Source organism: Chelonia mydas, chromosome 21 (genome assembly GCF_015237465.2).
Source record: "Chelonia mydas isolate rCheMyd1 chromosome 21, rCheMyd1.pri.v2, whole genome shotgun sequence".
Classification (NCBI taxonomy): Eukaryota; Metazoa; Chordata; order Testudines; family Cheloniidae; genus Chelonia; species Chelonia mydas.
In genome coordinates this window covers 6,310,589-6,332,977 of record NC_051261.2, presented here as the reverse complement: position 1 = coordinate 6,332,977, position 22,389 = coordinate 6,310,589, and the positions used below count along the sequence as shown (strand labels likewise).

The window sequence follows — 22,389 nt, the reverse complement described above, 5'->3', positions numbered from 1 at the left end:
TTTCTGTGATTTCTTTTTCCCCTCCCTTTCTCCCCCATTAGCTAGAAATCAATGCTGAATTATGCATCACAGGAAAGAAAATGCATCACCACTGACAGCAGCACTATTGCACAAGGTCCTGAAGAAAGCTACTTAATTGTGGGGGTTTTTTAAATTCAGGTTTGAAATACCTTTTCATCCAAACCAAATCTGTGACCCTGATCCTACATCTGTGTACTTTGTGATGTGTCCCATCTGCACTGCTGTGAATGAGTGAGGTGGCAAAGTTTGCAGATGATACGAAACTGCTCAAGATAGTGAAGACCAAAACAGACTGTGAAGAACTTCAAAAAGATCTCACAAAATGAAGTGATTGGGCAACAAAATGGCAAATGAAATTTAATGTGGATAAATGTAAAGTAATACACATTAGAAAAAATAACCCCAACTATACATACAATATGATGGGGGCTAATTTAGCTACAACTAATCAGGAAAAAGATCTTGGAGTCATCATGGATAGTTCTCTGAAGATGACCACCCAGTGTGCAGCAGCAGTCAAAAAAGCAAACGGGATGTTAGGAATCATTAAAAAAGGGACAGCGAATAAGACGGAGAATATCTTCTTGCCCTTATATAAATCCATGGTGCGCCCACATCTTGAATACTTCGTACAGATGTGGTCCCCTCATCTCAAAAAAGATATACTGGCATTAGAAAAGGTTCAGAAAAGGGCAACTAAAATGATTAGGGGTTTGGAACGGGTCCCATATGAGGAGTGATTAACGAGGCTAGGACTTTTCAGCTTGGAAAAGAGGAGACTAAGGGGGAATATGATAGAGGTATTTAAAATCATGAGTGGTGTGGAGAAAGTGAATAAGGAAAAGTTATTTACTTGTTCCCGTAATAGAAGAACTAGAGGCCACCAAATGAAATTAATGGGTAGCAGGTTTAAAACAAATAAAAGGAAGTTTTTCATCACTCAGCGCAGAGTCAACCTGTGGAACTCCTTGCCTGAAGAGGTTGTGAAGGCTAGGACTATAACAGGGTTTAAAAGAGAACTGGATAAATTCATGGAGGTTAAGTCCATTAATGGCTATTAGCCAGGATGGGTAAGGAATGATGTCCCTAGCCTCTGTTTGTCAGAGGGTGGAGATGGATGGCAGGAGAGAGATCACTTGATCATTACCTGTTAGGTTCACTCCCTCCGGGGCACCTGGCATTGGCCACTGTCAGTAGAGAGGATACTGAGCTGGATGGACCTTTGGTCTGACCCAGTATGGCCAATCGTATGAGTCCTGTGGAGGGTCTAACAGTTGAAGTATGCAGTAGTGTTGTAGCAGTGTCGGTCCCAGGATATTAGAGAGACAAATATTTTTTTATTGGACTAACTTCCCTTGGTCAGAGAGACAAGGTGCTAAGCAGCTGGTAGCTCACTTTGACTTTAACTGGAACAATTAATTACTGTCCTTATATAGTAGGGAAGATTTCAAATGAGCTGAGTTAGCTATAATGTGTTATCATGGCTATAATGACATGCAGCCGATGAAGTGAGCTGTAGCTCACGAAAGCTTATGCTCAAATAAATTTGTTAGTCTCTAAAGGTGCCACAAGTACTCCTTTTCTTTTTGCGGATACAGACTAACACGGCTGCTACGCTGAAACCTATAATGTGTGGTTTCGTTATTTTTGTTACCTAATCACTACAGATGTATTCTTAAGTTAGACAATCCCCCAACTACATAATGTGCACTTAATATATCCCCCAGGAGAATGTGTTATAAATCAACTTTTATTTGATGCATGTGTAGACAGCACACAGTCATAACAGACATCCAAATACAGAAAAACAGCAAATACACACTTTAGCCAACACAGAAGAAGAGGGAGTAACACCAGTTGAGAATAAATACAGTAAAGTACTAAAACAAAAGAGTCTGCCTTCACCGCATCTTTTGAGAGCCTAACGGAGAATATACAAAATGTTAATCTTGATATCAATCTTGGAGTTGCTTTCAGTACGATTCAGGAAATCCACCCTACCTTATCATGTACTACTTCACTTTTGTATTTTATAAATGCATCTTTCATGTATCTTCAGCTAACCAGATGTACCAAGTATACATATGGTTTATGAATGAAATGCTTTGGCTTCTGCAAAACACCAATGACCTTTGTGTTAGGGGCTTGTTACAGGGAGCAGGATGCCTGTGTGAGATAAAAAACTCATTTAACACACAGATTTCCAAGGCAGTCCTTTGTAGGATCAGAACCTAAGAGGTTTTGCACAATGAGCACTGTCCTGATGCTCACAGAGCCCAAATAAATGAAGAGGAGTCTACCCACATGGAGCTCATTGCAGAACTGCAGACTTACTCTGTTGGTTCTTCAGCTTAGGGACTATGGGTAGGGTTTTACCAAGTGCTGCAGGAGCACAAGTCTCCTTGACTTTCCAAGAAGCTGTGAGTGCATGACAGGGGATGGATCACTCTGACTGCCTGTTCTGTTCATTCCCTTTGAAGCACCCGGCATCGGCTACTGGCGGAAGACAGGATACTGGCTAGATGGACCATTTGTCTGACCCAGTATGGCTGTTCTTATGCTCCACTATTGATGATATTTCTGGCAAGTCACTTAGGCATTTCTGAAAAGCTCTGAAAGTCTGTAATTAGCATATAAAGTACTATTTAGCTAGAGCCCTGTTTACATAAATGTAAAATAAGTCACTTCAGAAATCTTCCCATTAAATAGAATATTTGTGTTCTGAAGTAAATGTTTACCTTTTTAAAAGTTGTTGTTCAGATGTTTTTTCTTTATAAAGTTATTCTCTTAGACCCTCCTATCCTTAGAAACAAGAAAACTTTTCATTTGAGAATGTAAACTTGCTGAAGCAGTTACTTTGTAGCTGCAAGCAGAACAGTACTCTTGAAGCCAGATTTCACTCCACACTATGTCTGGCTGCCTCCTTTCCAAAAGGCACCATGCCACCTTCCACTACCGACTCTGTGGGGATTACCCACCTTCCAGCAGCACAGAAGCCAGACGGAGATTTTATTGAATCTGACCCTAAACTTGTCACACGCTACTCCAGCATCATACTTACTGCTCATCTCATTTAATACTGACGAAATATACAAACATAATTACAGATTATTTTGCTTGGAAACTATGCCTTTTCTCCCTCTTTCAGTTTTTCACCACAATAGGGAGACTTCTACAGAGAAAGAGGAGTTTCCCTAACTTGTGTAACATTAATTAAGAATAGTTATGCTAATATTTCATTGAATGTGATCCATTTCCATTTAAAGCAGGGAAGTGTGCCAGTTCCCAGCATACTTCCTTATTTACCATTTGTCAGCCATTCTGTTTGCTGGCAGCAAGTCACTCTATAAATTTCTTATGCAGTTTAGTTTAGCAGAACCGAGTACTTATTATGCTGTGAAAAAACTCAGGCGAGAGACCCAGGTTCAGGAGCATTCCAACGCTCATCTCCCTAGTGGTTTCACAAGCAAACAACTCCAAAGCAGGATGAAGACAGACAGCTGTACAGTTTCAGCAATCCCTGCTGGCCCACTCTTTCAACAGCATTGATTGTGGCCTCAAAGGAGACTGTGCACGTACTGCCTTCCTGGCTATGGGTGGAATGGGAAGAGAGAAAAGGCAGAGTCCAGAAGGAGGCATAACTGAAGCCCATAGAATTCTCTTCATAATGTCACAGCTCACCCAGAGTAACTATTCCTCAATAGCACTACACTCGAGGTAAAAATTAAATTCCTTTCAGTGATGCCAAGACTTTTGATCCACAACAGAGCTGTTATTTAGGAAGGAAAAAACAGGCAGCAGCTGGCACTTGAAGTGTCAAAGCCTGTGTTTTGCTTACCTGCAGCTGTTAAGACTTAGGACTATAAGAACAAAATAGCCCTAAAACCAGAGGTAGTGGCCATCTGTATGCCATTCATTTTTCAGATAGGCGCATTTTAAAGCTGCGAGGGATTCTTATAAGGTATGTTACATTGGACTAAGACAGCTTCTACCCTTTTTGGAAAACGGTTTGCCAGCCTTCCTGTTTACTGTATTGCTTGAGTTTGTACATTAAGACAGTAGGAAGAAAGCTGCAATACAAGGTAATGAGGGAATACACTGTGATGCACACTGCTGATAATATTTATCTGATATACTCCTCCTCAGAGATGCCAGACATGTCTTCATCAGTGCTTTCCTCCAAATCTGGTAAGTTGCCCCAAAGCAGTAAATTCACACCTGGAAGAAGGATTGTAAATAACTTAATTTGTATTCTGACCCCGTTTGAGTTAGACTAAGAACTGAATTCATTGCCACAAAATGAATGGCTCTTGCAAAACCTATTAGATGAACTAAGACAACATTGCCCAGCTGTAGGTTATTTTCTATTTTTATTCAAAAAGGATCTCTAGAAATATCCTTTTGAACTGCACGATAGTAGCAAGTCCTGTATGAAGAGTAATATGAAATAATCATGTAGCTATTGGTAAATCCCCTTATGGCTGGGTTACATTAATTGTGTTGGTTTGAGGCACAGATGACACTGTAAAAGTGTTTAAATTAACTAATCTTGTGTATGAGAAACAGAAACATAGATGATCTAGTAAAAGGCCACATACTTTGGGAAGGACCCAGAAGGACTGATATTGCTAGATACTTCTAGTTTGTGTGCCAAGTAGTTGTTTAAAAGGAGCTCAAGCAAACTGAATAGTAAGAGCTAGTATTGGTTGTAACCTCAGCCTAAGGTAATGGGGATCAACAGAGAAAGTTATACAGGGTCACAGTGACAACACAGCTCAGCTCAGAATGACCAGTCAGTGGAGGTTGCTTAATAGCACAGTGAAGCTACACACACTACTATAAATAGTATCCTGTGGCTCTGCATTTACACCACTTGTATTTGTGCAGTTTGCATAACAATATTGCCTCAGAAAATCCTGATTCCCATCAGCAAGAGGTTAGAGTAAATTTTCTGACCAATTAATCTTACAGCCCAGTGACTTTTTTTTTTTTAATAAAGCCACACAAAGTTGAGGTAGCCTCATATAGCATGTTAGATACTTTAAGCTCCAGGTGACACGAACAGTTTCCTCATACAGCATTCCTTCCTCACAAGCCTCTCTGCTGGAAAGGCAACTCAGTATAGACTTGCTATATACCTTAAGTAAACTGCATATGCTTTGAGGCACCTTGCTATTGGGGTGGGGGGGAGTTGCCAGTTAACTCTCCTGTGAGTTAAATAGAACTTCCCTGTTCAGAATCAAGAGTTCCTTACCAGATGAGTCTAGTCTGTTCATACCAAAGACTGCTTGGCTGTGAAACATCCAGAAATGTCCATTGTTACAGGACAGCAGGCAAGGTTTGCACGGAGCAATCACATGGTAACCTACAACATTGCCGCTAGAACAGCAAACAAACAAAATAATGATCATGTAAGTTCGTGGATGAAAGCCAGTTTGCAATGAAGAACAAACTCAGCTTAATGTTAAATAGGATCTAACCACTTTAGCAGGCAAATTGGTATATAATGTTCTTATCTGGGGAAAATTAATGGCGAGTTTTTAAACAATGGTACAAAAAGTGTCTGAATATATTTACTTAGAGAAAGAGGGTGTGTGTGGAGTTGCACAAGATTTATGTTTCTTATACAGGGAGTCTTGGCTTATTGCAGAGAACCAAATTCTGTCTGTTACCTGAGTGTACTTTTATCTTAAGTCAGTGAAATTTGTTGTATCTATCATGGAATCTGATTGTTCATTTTAAAATTAGAACTCCCCTGTGAAATCAATGGAGAGTTCTCCTTAAAACTGATGGTACAATAGGACCTGATAAAAGCTAAGTAATTAGGTTGGCATATATATGAGCCTGATTCTGCTCCACTGAAATAAATGGAAATTAAGGGTTTGAGTAGGAACAGATTATAGCCTAATTAATTTACCTGTAGTAGATTCCTTTCACTCCCAGTAGCACACCCAGAAGAAAGTGTGTGCTTTCTATTTCAGCATCTAGACAAACTAGAATTCCTTGCTAGCCAAGTCTCAAAAAAAACCCACCTTGTTATTTTTAGTCCAAGAACTTTCCCATCCAAGCTCAGATCTGAGCAAACTGAAATTTTAGGCATAAAGTAGACAAGTGATCCTTTTGAGCAGTTTAGCTTTTTTTTTTTTTTTAAAAAAAAGGAACAGTATTTTAAGTATCGGGCATTAATAAAAACAAACAACAAGCTCCAGGAACTTTCATGTTAATTTTTTCCATCCGCTAGTGAAGAGTAGGTCTGCCAACAGCATGTTCTGTTACAGCAGAACCTCAATTTTATGAGTCTCTTATACAAACCTACTGTAACTGAGATGTTCAATTTTATGAACTCCTGAATCCCCAATTAGTTCATAAAATAGGAGTTCTCCACTGTATCTGTTTTAGTAAAGTGGAAGATATGAGTAACTGCATTTCTTTGTGACTTTATTCACACAGCTATCTCAAATCAATACTGAAGCAGTCTCTCTGGAGTCAGTCAGTGCTATGCAAGTTTCCTATAGAACCCCACCTTAGTCTTGATACACATTCTTCTGTGCATTTCTGCTAGGGACTTCTACAATGACAGACTAACAGTCATGTCCAAAGGTAGCGGGGCCAAGTTTCCACTGAGCAATGTTATATCAAATTCATTTCATTTGTGACAACTTTAGTGGCCAGTAATGAGAGGTTGCAATGTTGTTGCTGCAGCACATGCATTGTGGAGCAGGTGCGTGTATGATTACGAGTCACATTGAAATGATATTACTTACCATTTTAAACATGCAACGTTCTTCAGTTTGCATTTGCAGATGTCAGTGAAATAGCAGCTTCCAATGAAGTCAACCGTACTGGAGGGGAAAAAATTTGTCACAGGAATAGTTTAGACATTTAACATAACTTCACCCAGCCACTTGGTCTTGCGGTAAGCTAGAATTTCAACAAACCAATGTTAGGTGTTTGTGAATGGAAATAGAAAAGTAAGAACTTCAATCTTCCTCTATCACCAAGCAAACTAGTATTAAGATAGAAAAGATTCCTATATATTTCACCAGCACACCCTCAGCCAGCATCACAGTGCAAACATGCTATCTTTCAGGAACCTGCTACCCTCCACCAGGAGCACTGCTTTGGTATATTTGGTTGCTTGGGTTCTAAAGAAGATTCTACTGGGACCACCATTCCCCTCTTGAGCTGAGGTGCCAGTGGTTCATACAGCTCAAGGACTGAGAGCGATATCCGCTACATAATACTTCTGCTGGCCAAGGATGCTGGTTGTCGAGCTTAGGACTGCATACCTAAATTCCAGCGTAAGAGCACAAAATGCTATTGAAGGAACCACAGGTCAGTCCCAGCAGCAATTAAAAAAGGTCTCAGCTTTTGATTATACAATCCCTATTCTTACACTAAGGCCAGGAAAGCAGGCAGATTTCAAATTTGTGAGCTGAGTGATAGTGCTCCCTGCCTCTTACAATGCTTCCTCAACAGCTCACCTCTAGTTGTCCAGTAGCGTACCATAATACTCAATGGTCTAGGGTCATCTGCTCAACACAGATTTCAGCTGAATCCCAATGCTAAGTGAATGTACTTCAAATATTCACATAGCTGACTCTCTTCACTTCACGGAGTAAGAGGAAGAATAGCGGACCATTAGTGTAAAGCAGGTATTTGAGGGCACCATTAAATAGCAAAAGAGGCAGAGGGTGTAGAATAAAGATACTTTCAACACAACCTTGAAGAGCATCAAAGTTAAACTCTTCACAAACCACGTGAGGAATAATACGAACAATGCTGAACATTACACTACTGCGTAGTCACTTAATTGCATATCTCCAGTTATCACACCAATAAACCAAAACTGGATTACTTCCTGGAACTGGTTGTTACATAGAAAGGAATAAAAGCACCCAATGTGATGGTCATTTTTATCAAGTCAAGTCAATGACCAAAAGGCATTGCTCACAAGAATCTCAAGATGACACTATCCCAAGCAATTCTATACTCTGTTAGCTATACTCTGTTGCACTGAGTTAGTCATCGGTGCTATAAAACAAAAGAGTGCTAATTTTTTTTGAAGATCTTATTCCACTAAGTGCTTTTTCTCCATACTTGAAGTTGGTCCACTGTGAGACCAATCCAGGCACTGTCCTGAGGCAGACTCCACTTCACCAGGTTATACATGTAGCAATATCCTTTTTAATTCTACAACCTTTTAATGGCCAATGAGGGTTTCTCCTCAGGCCTATAGTATGGGCATTTACTACTATACAGAGACTTAAAGGATCACCCGTGAAACTTTTAGCAGCTGAGGTTCATAAGTGGTTGATGGGATCTACAACTCCCCTATATGTGCACACTATAATCGCAGCAGAATCTGCGGTCAGGTAGATTCCTCTTAGGAGAGTAATTAAAAATGAAGCATAATTGAGTGCTTTAGACCAAAAATCTGACCCCCTGAAATTAGTGTGATCTGGTGGGAAGTGCCCATCAGATTCTGTTTTAAAAATCCATGACAGTAATTGAAACTTAATTTTAGAGTAGGCTTATTTACCTCTTTAAGCTTCTAAAAATATTACACACTGGCAGAAAATAAAGTTACAAGCTAGCTGACAAAGTCCCTTTAATGGCTTTGCTCTATATATTTAATTTTTCCTACTTTACCTGAGGATGATGGCTAACTTCTTCTGAATTGTTTCAGACGATGCGAGTGGTTTGGTTTTATGCAACTCAATGAACTGGCCCACAGAGGTAAACATCAGCAAGGCTCAAGAGCTGCTTTGTTGGTGTCCCAGTTCCAAGCAGTCAGTCAGTCCAGAGCTAACCATTTCAACTAGACCACAAGGGAACTGGGCCTCTCACTAGTACTTAGAGGTGATAATTAGTCTTTTTATACAGGGATTGAACTCCGTTACCATTGGGTTCAGTTAGCAACTCACTATCTATATCTACATTAAGAAACTTGCCTATTTACAATGGGCGTCATAAGCAATACGTGCTGCTGACCTGGAGCAAGACGTAGTTTAACTGCAAGGGTGAACAGGTTCAAACTATGTTGAACACAGTTTCAGAAATGGTAGGTGATTTCATTTAGTCCTGTCTGTGCACTTGCAGTTAAACCATTTTCAGTACCATTTCACTATGCTCGTTGCAGACACCCTACATCTTTGTCTGTAGGGAACCAGTGTTCTTTACAGTAGGGCTTCCAGTAGTGGTTGGGTTGCAACAAGGGTCCAGCATTTTTACCACTCTCACTTAAGCTGTCTAACAAAGAAAACGCTGTGCACGGGTATCTTGAATCCAGCTAACCCAGGAAACAATAATAGCGAAGACACCACAGTCAGGCTTCTGTGTGGGTAGTGCAAGTCTGGGATGCATCATGAACATCATCATCGGCGACCCCTTGATTCAAGGATGATCTCTACTACGGATTTACATATGGGTCCTGAGATGACTCAGGAGTCCAATCCTGGAATCACAGATCCGCCGCAATAGGTACAGACATTTCCTGGCAGGCCAACTGCCTGCTGGGAGAAAGTTCTTTCTTTTTTCCTTCCTTCTTTCTCTTTTCAGGTTTGAGAGCAAGGCACTTCTCCTCAAAGCGACCTATTGCTTGATGGAGGATGTGGTGCTACGGGGGTCGGTTGGTGGCTTGCTTCTCCCAGTTTGTGATGTCCACATCAGTTTTCTTGAGATACACTTTCAGTGTGTCTTTTGTAGTGCATACTTGGCTCGGTAGCACACTGTGAAGCCTGTGCTATGCTGGCTGCACTTCTGTTGTTACCCATGCTAGCTGGATTCAAGTTAGCTTGGACAGACTAGCCCATGCTAGCTTTTGCTGTGTAGACATACCTTCAAACCTGGTGATGGTAGAGGCTGGTAGCACTTTGTCTACATCAGGACTCCCAGCTACAATTGTGGTAGCTCCGGTGGATAACTTCTTCTATAGTTCCTTACTATGGACATAGCCAGCTTTAGCCTTGGGTCAATTTCCCAGTGCAGACAAGGCCATTGTCAGACTTAACATCTGTGTGTCAGTTTCTTCTTCTGGAAAGTAGGATAGTATTACCTAAATCAGGTGTTGCCTCAACCCATCTTCTGTAAGGCTGTCTGTTTTTAATGTCTTTTGAGCTCCTCTGTAGAAAAGCTGTTAAGAGCAAACTAATATTGTCAAATACTCTTCTGTAATAGGGTTTCTATGGTAGATCTTAGGTAGATAAGCTTTGTCAACTCCTGTCATTTTTAATTGGTTCTATTTTTGTAAATGGGAACAAAAATAATATTTTCAAAGCAAACTGATCTTTCCTATTTTACAACTCTCTTTGACTTGGCGATCCTTCCTAGTTTTCCCACCAGTTGGAGCACTAGTGTAGGCAGCCACTGGCATTTCAACTGTAGTGTTGTGCAAACCCTGCTTTAAGCTACGTTAGATGAGATGGTAGGTAGAATGCCAACAGCTGGTTTACACTAGTATTTCCACTGTTAGAACTGCATCAATGGTAATGTAGGTACAGACTTTGTGAGAAAAGGGGCAATTTGTTTACATAACTTGGTATGTACTGGGTTGAGTGCTCCATGTCCAACATGAGTGCTTCCATTCATTCTGTTAATGGGTGGAAAAAAACAGTCCTGAGAGTTGAACTTCTGCCCTGTATGCAGAGATATAAGTTTACTTAAGAATCTGCATGTTTCCTATTTTGATTTATTCTTATAATTTAGATCCTCAATACATTAGCTCCAACTCTAACCACTCAGCCCCGACGAACCATCATTTGCCATAAAATCAGTTATTACAGTATCAGGAAATCACATACCAAGAAATCATTTCCTGAGTCACTAAAACACAGATTGCTATTTTAACTTCATACTGAAATGTGGTTTACTAACTTTCATAAACTCATTTTTGTAGATAATATGTTTTTATTGTACACTAAAACTGTGGATTACATTTGTAACCACACAGATCGCTTTAACTCACATTTGACAACTAGCATTGTATGAAAGACATTTTACACCAGTTTAGAACATCTGTGCCAGGAACGAGGTGTCTATTGTAAATCTCAAATGAGACCACAGAACAATGGCTTAGTGATTAGAATGTGTTTAAAAAAAATGAACCTTTGTTGTTTTTTTTAATTAAATATTAGCCCATCTTAGTTTATCTCCTTTTAACTCATGCTTACAGATTAACACTTTGTAATTTACATTCTTAATATTTAATTTACTATTTAATATGTAAATATTGCTTTTCTATAGTTACTCATCCTCTGACTCCAGCTTACATTTGATCAATTAACAAGAAAGATTTTTTTTCTTCTTCTTCTTCTTCAATTCTTGTCCTTGCTTAACCATGAAAGCCAAATTGGGTTCTTTTTGCTTCTTTCATCTTCACCAGTTAATGCACTCAACAATTCTGTTGATCTATGAGGCCAAACAGAATACAGCTTGCTTTCCTTGATTGATATTGGTTCCTGCACCATTAAGAGCAAAAACATGTTTGTATCCATAAAATAAACAAATTTGATTGAAACAGAGAAAGTAGTTGTATTTGATCGTGGTGACGTTTTTACTCTGAAAAACCCACATTTATTTTTGTCAGGCTGGATGTACATTCAAGATACGCCAATGAACAATCTTATTATCCATCATCTAAATCAGTGGCTCTCAACCTTTCCCGACTACTGTACCCCTTTTAGGAGTCTGATTTGTCTTGCGTACCACCAAGTTTCACCTCACTTAAAAACTAGTTGCTCACAGAATCAGACATAAAAATACAAAAAAGTGACACAGCACACTATTACTGAAAAATTGCTTACTTTTTCATTTTTACCATAGAATTATAAAATCAATTGGAATATAAATATTGTACTTACATTTCAGTGTATAGTATATAGAGCAATATAAACAAGTCATTGTTCACAGGAAATTTTAGTTTGTACTGACCTTGCTAGTGCTTTTTATGTTGCCTGCTGTAAAACCAGGCAAATATCTAGATGAGTTGACATACCCCCTGGTTCAGAACCACTGATCACAGTTACTGGGGGGAGAGTGTGTGGCCTTAAGGGTAGAGTAGCAGAATAGGATCAGGGCTGAGATGCATTTCCCTATCTAATACTAACACTTTCTGACATCTTGTGGCAAATCACTTAAGGGACATGGGTTAGGTTTAAAATAATTTTACTGTATATTCTTACTTTGTTACTAACTCTTGAACAACAATTGTAGAAAGTAATCCAGATTTTTCTATCATTTACACTACTTACTTATTTGCGGTTCACCAAGCTTGGAATAGATCATTTATGTGTTGGAAACATCCCACTAGTCTGGGGCAAGGCCCCCAGAGTTTATACTGCACCTGCCTGGAGCTGTTACCCTACTACAAACAAAAGTAAACTAGATACTGACTTGAAACAGGAGTGAAACTGACACTTTCAAGTCACTTTCACTTCTGTTTAAAGGCTAGTTACTTTCCAGAAGGCTGTTAAATACAACCCTACAGTGATTGTCACAGGAACATATTTAGAGCCAAACACCAAGAAAACTGCACATTTTGAAGCTGAGGAAAAATGAGTCTTGTTTATTATTTACAGCTTGTATATATGTATTTTTTAAAGTACTGTACCATTCTGTGTTTGGACTGTTCCTCAGTTCCTGTTGCAGTAAAATGGAAATACTAATACTTGCTTGCCTACCTGCCCTACACAATTAGAAGGAGTAGACTGAGATCTGGGGAGTAGGAACTGGGCCTTCTTATTGATTTGCCTGGTATCTAACACAATGGGGGATTCCTACCGATTAAGGTCTTTGGGGGCTACTGTGACATTAGTCCACTGTTGAGATGCCTGCAGGTGGCAAAGGAAGAGGACTTACCTGGTGGGTGGGATGTCGGTGGAGTACAGGTCAATCTCTGTGTTGGCCAGCAGCACAGCCTTCATCCCCCGCGAGCTCAGCACCTGCTGGCAGAATCTGCAGCACAGCAGGGACACACACCTGTCCTTGAAGGTGCAGCCACTCGTGGACATGATGGCTCTGGCCCAGAAGGGTCCGTCCCCTCTTCCCAGAGAGCGGTGAGGATGCTCCTTGCTTCTCTGAGGGCAGACTGACCATCAGACCCCCTTAGCTGCTCCTAGCGCCCTCCCCCCGCCCCTTCTTCAGCTCCCCCTCTCAGGCTCCTTGCCCCAGGGATTGTGCCCCCTCAGCTGCTCTCCCCACACCCACTGCCCCCTCCCTCAGGGCACAGCCCTATACCTGCACCCCTCCCTTGCCCTGGAGACGGACTCCCCTTTCCCACCCTGCTGCCCCCTCCAGGCTCCAACACCCCCCACCTCCTTGCAGGCCCTGTACCCCCCCCGCAGGCCCTGTACTCCCCCTCCTGCCTACCAGTGGGGGCCTTATGCTCTCCCCTTCCTTCCCCACCCCCTCTCTACTGGGGGCCTTGTCTTTCTCCCCCCTTCTCCTTTCCCCCCACCAGCGGGGGCCCTGGGCTCCCCCTCTCACCCTGCTGCCCCACCCCCACAGCCCCTGCTTACTGCCCCTTCCGGGGCCGACCCGCTTCTCTTTGCCCCGGGCCGGCTGAGCCACCTACGTCAGCCCTGCTGCCGTTAGACCCCAACGGGCTGGCCCCAGCGAGCCCCTGGCTTCAGAACTGTCACACTCCGTTTGAATCCCTGTCCTCGCTTCCCATTGGAAGAGAGCCAACGCTCCCCTCGAGCCCGATTGGGGGGATCCGCCTCTCAGAGCCGCTAGGGCCCGTCCCCTTCCGCTCCTAACTGGAGGAGCCGTGAGCCAGAGGCGGGGCAGAGAAAACAGTAGAACGCTGCTATTGGTTAGGAGGAGTGTCACTCTGAATCTTCCCCGCTGCTGATTGGGGGAGGCAGACGACGGGGCGGGGTGGGCGAGCTCGCGCTGCGGAGGAAACTGACCGCGGGAGCCGTAGCTGGAGCGCCTCGGCTCATGGAGGAGGGGACCTGGCTGCGCCGCGCTGCAGGTACGAGCTCCGCCCGGGGCCGAGGCGTGTGTCGCGCAGACCTCCGCCCTACCATGGGCGCGCCCCGGCCCATAATACTCCCCCCCCCGAGAGACCCGCATAGCCCCCAGCCCGCGGTGGCCGGCAGCGGCTGCCGCCGCAAGCCCATTGCTCCCCCCAGCCGGTCGTTCTCCTGGCTCGTCCAGAGCACCCCCGCCGCCCCCTCTCGCAGGCAGAACACCATAGCCCCCCTTCTCCGCTAACTGCAACCCCCCCGCCCCTGGCGTAGCCCCCCTTCTCCGCTAACTGCAACCCCCCCGCCCCCGGCGTAGCCCCCATTCTCTCCGCTAACTGCAACGCCCCCGCCCCCGGCGTAGCTCCCCTTCTCCCCTCCAACTGTAACCCCCCCCCCCGCGGTATCGCCCCCCTGCTTCGCTAACTGCAACCCCCCCCGGCGCAGCCCCCCTTCTCTCCGCTAATTGCAACGCCCCCTCCCCCGGCGTAGCCCCCCTTCTTCGCTAATTGCAACCCCGCCCCGCGGCATAGCTCCCCTTTTCTCCTCCAACTGTAACCCCCGCGGCGTAGCCCCCCTTCGCTAATTGTAACCCCCCCGCGGCGTAGCCCCCCTTCTCCCCTCCAACTGTAACCCCCCCCCGCGGCATCGCCCCCCTGCTTCGCTAATTGTAACCCCCCCCCGCGGCGTAGCCCCCTTCTCCGCTAATTGTAAACCCTCCCCCCCCCCCGGCATAGCTTCCCTTTCACTCCAACTGTAACCCCCGGCACAGCCGCTCCCCAGTTGCATCCCACCCCCCCACCCCGCGATATAGCCCCTTTGCCCCCCCACCATTGTAACTCCCCTGCGGCATAGCCCCATTTCCCTCCAATTGTAACCCCCGGCATAGTCCTCCCTAATTGTGTAACCCCCCTCCCAGCACAGCCCGTCTCTTAGGATAGAGTTTCCAGCCCATAAAATTCCCCCTTCAGTCCATAATACTCAAGGAGAAATTATTCCCCCATCCCTACATCCCCCCCGCCCCCGTATAGCTCCCAAACCTTCCTCACCCCACACTCCAGGATTGGATTTTTCCCCATTCTAGGAGCTGATCTTCTCCCTCCACTTCATTCCCAGAGCTCATCTCCCCTTTTCCTCAGACTTTAATATTCTCTTTCAAACCCATAATACTCTTCCCACTACCCCCATCTCTTCTCCCTGCTACGATCAGCAGCAGGAAAGGGAATACAGGGCTGGGCCCGTCATTCCAGAAATGAAAAGCAAATGGGGTTTGGGGGCCAAGTGGCCCTCTCCTTTATACGATGGAATTTGCAGCAGCCAGGATCCCGAGGTGCTGGAGGGTTTTGCAGTCAGCATTGGGGGGAGCTCCGGTGGCTTCTCCGTGTATTTTTGGGAGTGCTTTAAATATGTGGATTTGCGCAGTCTCTTTCCAGCTGGGTGGATAGTAATGGCATAGAGCAGCTTGGAATATCTTCCACTCCCTCCGTAACTAAGGGGGCAGCCAGCCACACACTTTCTGTTTGTTTGTTTCCATTTAAATGCTCTAACCCTAGTCTGTAACCGTTTCCCGTCTCTGCTAGCCACGTTGTTCCTCTTGATGTTGGATGTGGATCCAATTCTTGGTTGGCTTTTTTAAAAATGCACATTTCCCTGATTTTTTACATTTGTTACCCAGAATAACTTCTAACCTCCCCTCCCTCCAATTGTGCCCTGACTTCCCCCTGCTGGGAGATTTGCATCTGCCTTGCACATGCTGGGCTGCATTTCCCCTGGCTCCAAATCTGCTTTGATGTCTAGAGGAGATACCTATATTTCTGGATTGGAGGGGGGGAGAACCAAACAGTCGTAATCATAACAATAATGTATAATAAAAAAAGCTGCCACGTCTGTTGAATCACAGGCTGCTGTTTTAGCTATGCCAGAGGGGATTAATCTTGTTTACAAAATGGTTTGTGGATTCATTTTTGAGCTCCTGCAGTTCGTGTAATTTAGGGATTTGGGTCTAATTTTTCAGTGTATCATGTTGCTGCTTCTCCAGTACCTCTCTTTCTCCCTGTATTGCTCATTTAGAGAAGTGATTTTTGTGCAGGCTAGTTTTCTTTCACTCCCACCCCTTTTTCTCTGGGGACTGAGCTCTCCCAATGAGATTTTTTTGGGGGTGGGGGTACTTGCTATGATGCATGCATTTTATCTTGCTTACCTGGGTGATGCATATATGTAGTAATATGCTGCAGTTTAAAGAGGAATTTGCAGTACTACAGCAGAAATCACAAATTTTCTCCTTGCATCTTGTAACTCAGTTTAATTTTTTTAAAAATATTTTTCTACTTACAGGCAACAAAACCAAAGAAGAAAACATCTGATCCTTCATTTCTGCTCCCGTTTGGGATTTTATTTGCATCATCTTTGAGCCTATTTTTTAAAAAAAAAAAAAAAAAAAAGGGCAAACCAAACCCACACACAACATGTTGTGCGGAAGGACTTCCACTCCCTGACTGTGCTATTAATGTTAATAATCGGGAAAAGCCTTTGGGGGCTACATGATCTCTCGGCTGAAGCTTGCTGCTGTTGCTGCTAAAGGTTTTGGTGCAGGGAAACAAAACTGCCTTTTCCACCCGCTGATTTCCTAACATCTGCATGTTTCTGCTGCCGCACTCCGTCTCACACCCTCTTCCCATGGACTGATATTTTTGTTGTTGAGGGGGGAAGGACAAGAAACCAAGGCATTTCTTTGGGAGAAACAAAATTGCATTTATTTGTTGCATTCTGGTGGATCTGTTCTGAGATTAATCTTTTTGGAAAGGAAAAACATGACGTCGCCAGCTAAATTCAAAAAGGATAAGGAGATCATAGCTGAATATGACACTCAGGTCAAAGGTAGGAATAATTTTACATCCGTCTGTATTGTTACAGTTTTGACTCAGTAATGCAGGCGTTTGCACTAAATATTTGGGTGGGGACAGGGAGAAGAATTTGCAGTGCGATCTTGTAAGGGATTTGCAGTAATTTTTTTTTTCCTCATAAGGGTGGGCTCCTGGGTATGTCCATGTTACTTTAATGCAACCTAATGAGAGGAATTTTTTTCTGTCTATGAAAATCCTTGAGTTTACAGAGATGGGTTTCTTTTTCTGGATGCTTTAAAATATGGTTAGGTTTGAAATGTGATAGGCAGTGAATAGCTTTTCAATTTCTTTTTCCCTTAGGGAATCTTTAAAAAACCTCAATAGAAGCAGAAAAAAGTATATCACTTGCCAGTATTGTGAACCCTTGTTCACATCAACTCTTCATAGCTGTCTGTGCCAAAAAGCTATAATATTCAGGCTTCCACTCAATAATTTCACACACTGTGTTTCTTCATACAGCCCTGGCTTTAACACCCTACGTTTGCTGTGCATATTTGGACCGCTGTTCTGAATGTAATTGGCATTTGCAATGACAATAACTTTTATTTATATATTATATTCCAAAGGAGAGCATGTTGGTGCAAATGAGCTTAAGGCTTGGTCAGGACATTACATGCCCTTGGTGATAAAGAGGGTGGTGAAATGCTAGTGTTGAAAACTTTACAAGCATAAAAGTGTTAAAGATAATTTTTGTGGAAAATATACTTGTGTGCTTGTGACTTGGCAAATTGTTGCTGGTGGGGAAATAAACTGCATTTAGCTTGTTGTCTAAAACTTGTTTGGTACATTGTGTGTGTGTGGAGGGGGGGGGTCGGGGGGAGATGGGCTTGAGGTTGAAGCAGAGCACTGGAAGTTGGAGATCTGGATATAGTTACAGACTTGTGTTACCTGGTGCAAGTCTCTTGGTAAAAGAGTATGTGTAAAACAGTGAAGTGTGAGCTGCTCCTCGAAGGGGTGTGTGAAACTTAATTCATTAGTGCTTTAATGCTTTGAGATCCCTGGGTGGGAGGCAAAAGAACTGCAAGGTGTACGTATATTTTTATAAATATATATACATTTCCACTCTACCTCTTATTTAGTGAAACATAATGTTAACTTGACAAACTAGTTAGTCTAGTGGAATGTCAATAGCCAGCTGGAGGTGCTGCTTCAAAAAGATAGACTTAGTCCTCTACTCCGATGGCTGGAAGTGAGATGTAGGTGGTGCTTAAAACTCAGTAAATTAAAATATGCAGGAAGATGTGGGGGCCCCCCCCATACTGCCTCTTGTTTCAAAATGGGTCGGGGGAGGGTTCCCTCCTCCAGCTTCCTGAAACAATGCACAAGGCACTTCTTTAACCTAGAGCTCTTGAATATTGTAGCTCAGTTCTGTTGAATGATTGGTCTGAGAAGGGTTTAGAGTAATAAGCTGCTATTATTATTATTATTTATTATTATTATTCTGAAGGTTTATTTACAAGCCTGCCATCATATACTCTTTGGCTGTGATCTCATCAGCTCTTGCACCTGAAATAGAATCAGCTGTGGTCAGTATTGGAATGGAAGCTCTGTAAGAAAATGCCAAGGAGTAGGAGGAGGTACTGTTGCTGGTTCAGGAAATGGCATTGTCTCTCTAGACCCAGTGCTCCAGCACAGTGATAGGGGGCACTGAACTGTTTGAGGCTAAAATCCAAGATTCTGACCATTTTGTGATTAAAAATACCATTGTCCTAGTGTAGCAAACAGTATCATGTTAATTGTGGTGTCTTTGGTCAATTTCCAAATCTGGTTCATTACATGCTGCCTCTAAATTGGCCCTGTAGTTACATTTGGATGTTGATCTTCTTATTTTACTCTCCTGTTAATTAGTGTTGCTAAAGGTATTTCAACCCTGAGGTTGCTGCACCAGTGGTAGTTGAAATGAATCATGTTTGTCACACTTGGATGCTATATAAATTGCAAGGTATTATATGTCTTGCTCAGATATAACAAAATTCCTCTATCTTTGTTGGCATTTGAAAGCTTAACACATTTTTAGCTGCATTCCACACTGGGATGATGTAAGGCAGCTGTGTTTTGAGACATCACTTAAAATCCTTAATCCACAAACAATGACCTTGTGTGCATGTTCTCTAACCTAAAAGTTGCTAATTATCCCTAAATTTGGTTTGAAAAATTATTATTTATTTGGAGTTGTCTTTTGTTGTTAACCAATAATAAGGGTGTCAGTTGGTGATGAATAAGGTCATAATTACAGCCCTATGGTTGTGAGGTACTGAGTGAACGAGATCATCAGATTTCGAATGTCTTGGAACAAAATGTCATTAGTTAGTGGCAATTCATTGTTCAGAATTAATTTTGACATTTACATGTTTGTTCCCTCGGTACGGCAGCCATGGTCATGTCCCTTTTGGGATGCAACTGTACCCATTGGTGATTTTTCTCTTCAGACTGACTTCCCAGGCCGCAAGTGGCTATTGTGCTATCTCCAAGTCAATTTTGACTTCTAGCTTCCTTCCTGGAGACTAGGAGTATTATCTCTGCTTTGATCTCCACTTTGTAAGGTGCTTGGAGAAAGGGCCATGTCATCTTCCATTTGTTTTAATCTAGCATCTAGCACAATAGGACTGTGAACCTGAATTTGGTCTGTGGGTGCTAATGTAATATCTCTTCGGGGTGTGGATGTTCAAATCTTGGTAGATATGTAGAGCTGTCTAATGGTATCCCACTGAGCTGTAGAGAATGTGGCTTTCCAAATCAACGTTAGTGGTTTAATTTCCCCTATTTGAAACATAGATGGGACATAAAACTGACAGAATTTGATCGGTTGATTGTGCTTGTCACGCTGTCTAGAATAGCTCACGACTGAGAGTGCCAGGCTCAGGTCAGACTGTCAGAAAACAGGGCAGACACTGCAAACAGGTGGTATATTCTATAATTAAATTTTACCAAGCCAGTAACACACGTGCACTCCCGCAGCCACAAACAGTCCCCTTAGGCTTTCCAATGCATTTTGCTATGCAGGCAAACTAGACTTTGTGATGAAAGGTTATTAACACCAAAAATCACCTCACATTAGGTTACTCCCAATCCCAAGGGATCGGTCACTTACCCTACGTCAATGGATACTCTATCCCATACCAAAATAAATAAATAAATAAATGCTGGCAGCCAGTTTCTCTAGTAAACAAATTAAAGATTTATTCACTAAGAAAAACAAGTGAGAGTTACTGAAAAATTCAAGGAAGTAAAATAACCTGAACAGGTGAGTCCAAGTTTTTGAGTCCAAAGTGATAGGAAAGAAGTAGTAATCTGCTAGTTTTCCACAAATCTCTCAGGGTCACCCAAAATAACTTTGGGGATCTGTGTCTTACATCTGGAATGCTCCCTGAAAGTGTCCAAATGGCTCAGATATGTGATTGTTCTGTGGATCTGTTTTTATAGCTATCTTCCCCAAAAAGCAATCTGGCAAGCGTTTCTGTCACAGCATTGGCTTTTTGTCTGTTGACTAAATGCAGACTGAGTCTGTGGATTTCCCGTTGTAGAACACCATGACCCATGCTTTGAAGTTAAAATGCTTCTTCATTTTATAGTTCCAAGGCCCCAGTCGCACTTGATGGGCAATCCAATTAGAGAAGTATACACAATGCATTTAGTTGCAGCAATCCAAACAATCTTTCATTAGTTTTCATGAAGTTTACATATCAAGTAAATTCTCACTAACATACACTTTTGATCCAGGCTAGGGTAATAATGTAATGCGATAGTAAACAGATTATAGGTAAGTGAAGATAATAGCATTAACATTAGATATTCACACACATGTGAATTGTCTTGTGCCTTTGATTTGAACTGGTCTGTCGGACACAATGCTTTCACGAGCGTCAGAATATTTTGCATTATGGGTGGATGGGAGAAGAGAGAACTTCAAGGCAATCTTCTTGAATAAGTGTGATGGAGAATGGATGTTGTCTTGGAAGATGCTATTGTTTAAATAGTGAGTTGAAATTCTCCTGGGGTGGAGTTTGGGGGGGGGGGGTGGAGGACCCTGTTTCTCCATTATGTGTTTATGAAGATTGAGATCTACAGAGTTGGCAAGTGAGATTCCATGGTCCTGTATGGACCCTTTAATAGTGCAATCTCCTCTTCTTGTCTGGATTGTTTTAATCCTTTCACCACTGCTTTGGGTATAGCAGACGGGTATGTAATGCAGACTGCTTTCCACGTCTAACTTGGGCTACTGCACTTCTGGGTCTGACAGAGACCACCATGGTCATTTTTAGCGTAAATGTTGGAGTGTAGACTTTGAGGGAGGGAAGAACGGCCAATGCTCTATTTTCTCTCTCCTTCCCCCTCTAATCCCCAGAAAGCATTTTATTTAATCAGTTTGTGGAAAGCTGCAGTAAATAGCTCAAATGGTTGGGACTACAGAGATCTAAAACTGGAGTTCTTATCACAGCAAGGGTACCACAGCCATTTTCTTTCTGGGAAAAGTCACATGTTTTTTAAAAAAAAAACAAAACAAAAACAACAAAAAAACCCCCAAAAAACTTCCCTGATGTGAAAATCAAATCACTTGATACAGTTCCGTGTACTTAGATCTATTTTTTCCCCATAGTCCTAGTTAATGCATGACCGGAGGAGAACACGTGTCCACATGGTCATGCAATCAACTGAGTAAACAGATCTAAACAAAACTAATGGAAGATGTTTGGCTGATGGTCCTATAGTTAAACATCTCCCCCACATGCTCTCAATTTCAATCTGCTGTAAAACCTGCTTTACTAATCTTTCCAAAGCAACTCTACCAACTTTCACATACATCCTCTTTCTCCCTGTTAGGTAGAATTCCAAGTGGTTTTCTTGACCTGATATTTTCCTTTTGCTTTCACCACTGTTTGAAATCAGCAGGTGACTCATCTGTGAATTGAGGTGACCAACTGTAAGCAATACTTAATTTTTGTAAGGTCCCTTGAGCCACATAACACTTTCTTTCATGGGATCTACTGTGCTACCTTAAAAGGGTCTTGGTGAGATGGGACCCACGAGAAAATTGTTATCCTATGGAAGGGGGAGCAATAAACAATTATAATCTGCTGCTGATGGTAACTCCAGGCATCTTCTTTAACCTTAATTCACCATCTGGTTAATAGACTGACTTTTTTTGAAAGGTCCATCCTGAAAATTTGAGATCTTGTTTTATACATGGTATCAGTAATTGTACAGAATGGAGTTACAGAGCCATCTTTTAATATCCCACTGAGATCCGATAGGTTTATTTTATCCATCTTGGATTGGAGGTAGCAGTTTTCAGCATTGTCTGGAATTTCTTTGTAGATCATTTCAGAACTTGCAAATCTCTTTATTTTGATTTAATTTTGTTTTGTTTCCATCTACCTCTATGTACATATACGCATGCATTTGGGAGTTGCAACTGGGCCTTTGGATATTTGTTTGGCAATGGCTGCTCAGTAAACTATGTAAATAATAAAGTTTTCAATTATTCACTTTGACAGGGT

At 42.4% G+C, this 22,389-nt stretch overlaps 2 protein-coding genes across 5 annotated transcripts in view; one reads left to right on the top strand and one right to left on the bottom strand.

Annotated features, from left to right (window-relative positions):
- Positions 1-1,757: 1,757 nt before the first annotated feature.
- Positions 1,758-13,780, bottom strand: FAM72A (family with sequence similarity 72 member A). Of its 2 annotated transcripts, none has more exons than XM_037885127.2 (5): positions 13,595-13,780; positions 12,880-13,097; positions 6,786-6,863; positions 5,276-5,400; positions 1,758-4,239 (listed from the first exon to the last, which is right to left on the bottom strand). In XM_037885127.2, the coding sequence occupies exons 2-5, from the start codon at positions 13,029-13,031 to the stop codon at positions 4,145-4,147; spliced, it is 450 nt and encodes a 149-aa protein (XP_037741055.1). In that variant the 5' UTR covers positions 13,032-13,097; positions 13,595-13,780; the 3' UTR covers positions 1,758-4,144. The 2 variants fall into 2 exon arrangements, with proteins under 2 accessions (XP_037741055.1, XP_037741056.1); XM_037885128.1 differs by having other exon boundaries at positions 13,539-13,765.
- A 30-nt stretch (positions 13,781-13,810) lies between these two features.
- The window catches only part of SRGAP2 (SLIT-ROBO Rho GTPase activating protein 2), a 203,326-nt gene continuing 194,747 nt past the window's right edge, over positions 13,811-22,389 (top strand). For 2 of the 3 annotated variants that reach the window (XM_037884822.2, XM_043533699.1), the window contains exons 1-2: positions 13,871-13,996; positions 16,323-16,865. In XM_037884822.2, the coding sequence (XP_037740750.1) occupies positions 16,799-16,865 (67 nt within the window). In that variant the 5' untranslated portion in view covers positions 13,871-13,996; positions 16,323-16,798. Of the gene's footprint in view, positions 13,997-16,322; positions 16,866-22,389 lie in introns of all 3 variants that reach the window. The other variant, XM_037884821.2, reaches the window with a different exon arrangement.

What these genes read in the sequence shown, in the direction of transcription:
- FAM72A (XM_037885127.2), bottom strand. Translation starts at nt 13,031, where the DNA reads ATGTCCACGAGTGGCTGCACCTTCAAGGACAGGTGTGTGTCCCTGCTG. An exon ending in ACCGACATCCCACCCACCAG is followed by an intron (nt 6,864 to 12,879) that starts GTAAGTCCTCTT and finishes TTTCCCCTCCAG; the next exon opens with TACGGTTGACTTCATTGGAA. An exon ending in GAACAGACTAGACTCATCTG is followed by an intron (nt 4,240 to 5,275) that starts GTAAGGAACTCT and finishes TCCTTCTTCCAG; the next exon opens with GTGTGAATTTACTGCTTTGG.